This window comes from Lissotriton vulgaris, chromosome 2_2 (genome assembly GCF_964263255.1).
Source record: "Lissotriton vulgaris chromosome 2_2, aLisVul1.2, whole genome shotgun sequence".
NCBI classification, from domain to species: domain Eukaryota; kingdom Metazoa; phylum Chordata; class Amphibia; order Caudata; family Salamandridae; genus Lissotriton; species Lissotriton vulgaris.
The window spans coordinates 207,980,185-207,982,179 of NC_141688.1; the positions used below are offsets into that span (position 1 = coordinate 207,980,185).

Genomic DNA, 1,995 nt, shown 5'->3' on the forward strand with positions numbered 1-1,995 from the left:
AATTATTGTAAGCTGTATAATTATTAATAAAGCTGCTTCGTGATGTCCATCAATGGGTGCATGGACGATGGCTGGATGATGGCTGAATGATGGAAGGCGGGGATGAATGATGGGTGGATGGATGGGTGAGAGGGTGGATGGATGAAGGGTGTATGATTGGACGGGTGAAAGGCTGGATGAATGGCGGATTGGTGGGAGGATGGATGAATGAAATGGTGCGTGGATGAATGGATGGAGCATTTGTAAGTGTCATTTTTTAATGCACTTGTAATTTTTAGGTCTCGCCTGTCGATGCGCATGCGCATCGAGCAAGGCGAGAGTATTGGGACTTATCCACTCTTTATCCACACTGCAAGGAATCGTGGCGATTCCTTGCAGTGCCCGTGACTTTGAAGCTCAATGCGCATGCGCATTGAGCTTAAAAGCGCGTGCACGTCCGTCTTTGTTTACCCGCACCGCCCCCTCCCCTTCCCGCCGTGTCGCATTTCTCCTCCCCCCTCCCCTCTCTTCCCTCCGTCTTGTTTATTTTACCCGCTCCGCCCCCTCCCCTTCCCGCCGTGTCGCATTTCTCCTACCCCCTCTTCCCTCCGTCTTTAGACTTTAAAGCATGTGGTGCAGTGGTCTCTTACAAACATTTGATGCTATGAATTAGATTCAGTTTGTTACTTTACCTAATTTTGGACACAGCACGGACCAAGGAAGACTAGAGTCTGCGTTTTTTTCCATAAAATGTACAGGTTAAAATAATCTGCACTTATTGGCAGCACTTGAAGTGAACGATTCATGGTTCATCGATGACGGTGGATTATTCTGTGCTGTTTGTTGTAGACCCTCTTCATTTCCAAGTTTGGTTGAGTCGTGGGCCTTTGGTGCAATGCTGTGCTCACGTCACCTGTCATCAGTGAGCCATCCCCATCATGTCTTTGTACCTCCGAGTCAGCGCGCGGGCTTGGTTGGTCAGGCGGCTCAGAACGTGCAGCAGTCCTCGGGTGTGAGACTGGAGCAGCACTTCCAGGTCAGGGCTCTCTTCCGTCTCCGGGTGCAGGTCTGCGGTGTTGGCCTTGGCCGGCCAGCCGTCCAGAGGGATCAGCCCAGTTTCTACCGTCATCCGGATGGACTTCAGCATGATGTAGCTCTGGTAAAGGTCAGAGAGGCCGGTGCCCTGCGCCTGGTCCAGCGGGACATCGAGCAGCAGGCTGGGAAACATCACTTCGTGCTCCATGTTGCAGGCGGCTTCGGAGAACCTGGCCATGGCGGAGGCGAGGCAGTTTTTCGGGTGCTGCATCTCCGAAACTGTACAGAGGCCTCCTCGAGTCGCAGGGCAGTTGTTAGGTTGGTGATTCCCAGTGCGACTGGGTATCTGCTGGCATTTCAGGGGTTATATGGGCCAGAAGCTGGTGGCGTGACTTTTTTTTTTTTGGAGCAGTCAAATTGCAACAGTGGCAAAAGTTGGATCGTGCAGGCAATCTACTTCCACAGCTTGGTTAATAATCCCATGGGTTACGTAACGACTGCCAGCCCAAAGCTTGCTCAAGACAGGTCTTCGATTTCACTGCTCACTGGGTGAGGTGATCTGATGTTGGGCAATAAATAAACGAGACGTTCCTTCTGTTTCACAGTATGAATAACTCCCCTGCAGCCGGCCCAGAGTGACCCATGCAGACTTTGATAAATGCTTTATTCAAGGACAGTGTAAAATAACTTGATTAACAAATGAAAAGATCTTACATGAGTTTACCAGATTTCGAAGTTTATTTTTCACTGTATATGTGTAAAAAAAAAACCACACAAAAGTACTATTAACATTTGAATAGTCCTAAATAGAATAAAATTACAAGACCTATATATTCCATCACCATGAGGTACTGTGCTTACGTTTTATGCGTCTTTTGTTGCATTCGGCTCTCGTGGTTTAGCTTTTAACAGTGCAAAACCTTTCTAAAACATAATTTTTTATAAACCTTTTTCTTGAATACCATTTCGCAAATAATTAAC

General features: G+C 47.9%; 1 protein-coding gene across 1 annotated transcript; it reads right to left on the bottom strand.

The window, feature by feature from the left end:
• Positions 1–670: 670 nt before the first annotated feature.
• Positions 671–1,367, bottom strand: LOC147729246 (mid1-interacting protein 1A-like). Its single transcript, XM_086959897.1, has one exon. The coding sequence runs from the start codon at positions 1,283–1,285 to the stop codon at positions 899–901; it is 387 nt and encodes a 128-aa protein (XP_086816023.1). The 5' UTR covers positions 1,286–1,367; the 3' UTR covers positions 671–898.
• Between the last annotated feature and the right edge of the window lie 628 nt (positions 1,368–1,995).

Bases quoted from the DNA above. Each gene is read 5' to 3' on its own strand.
- LOC147729246 (XM_086959897.1), bottom strand. From the start codon at position 1,285: ATGCAGCACCCGAAAAACTGCCTCGCCTCCGCCATGGCCAGGTTCTCC.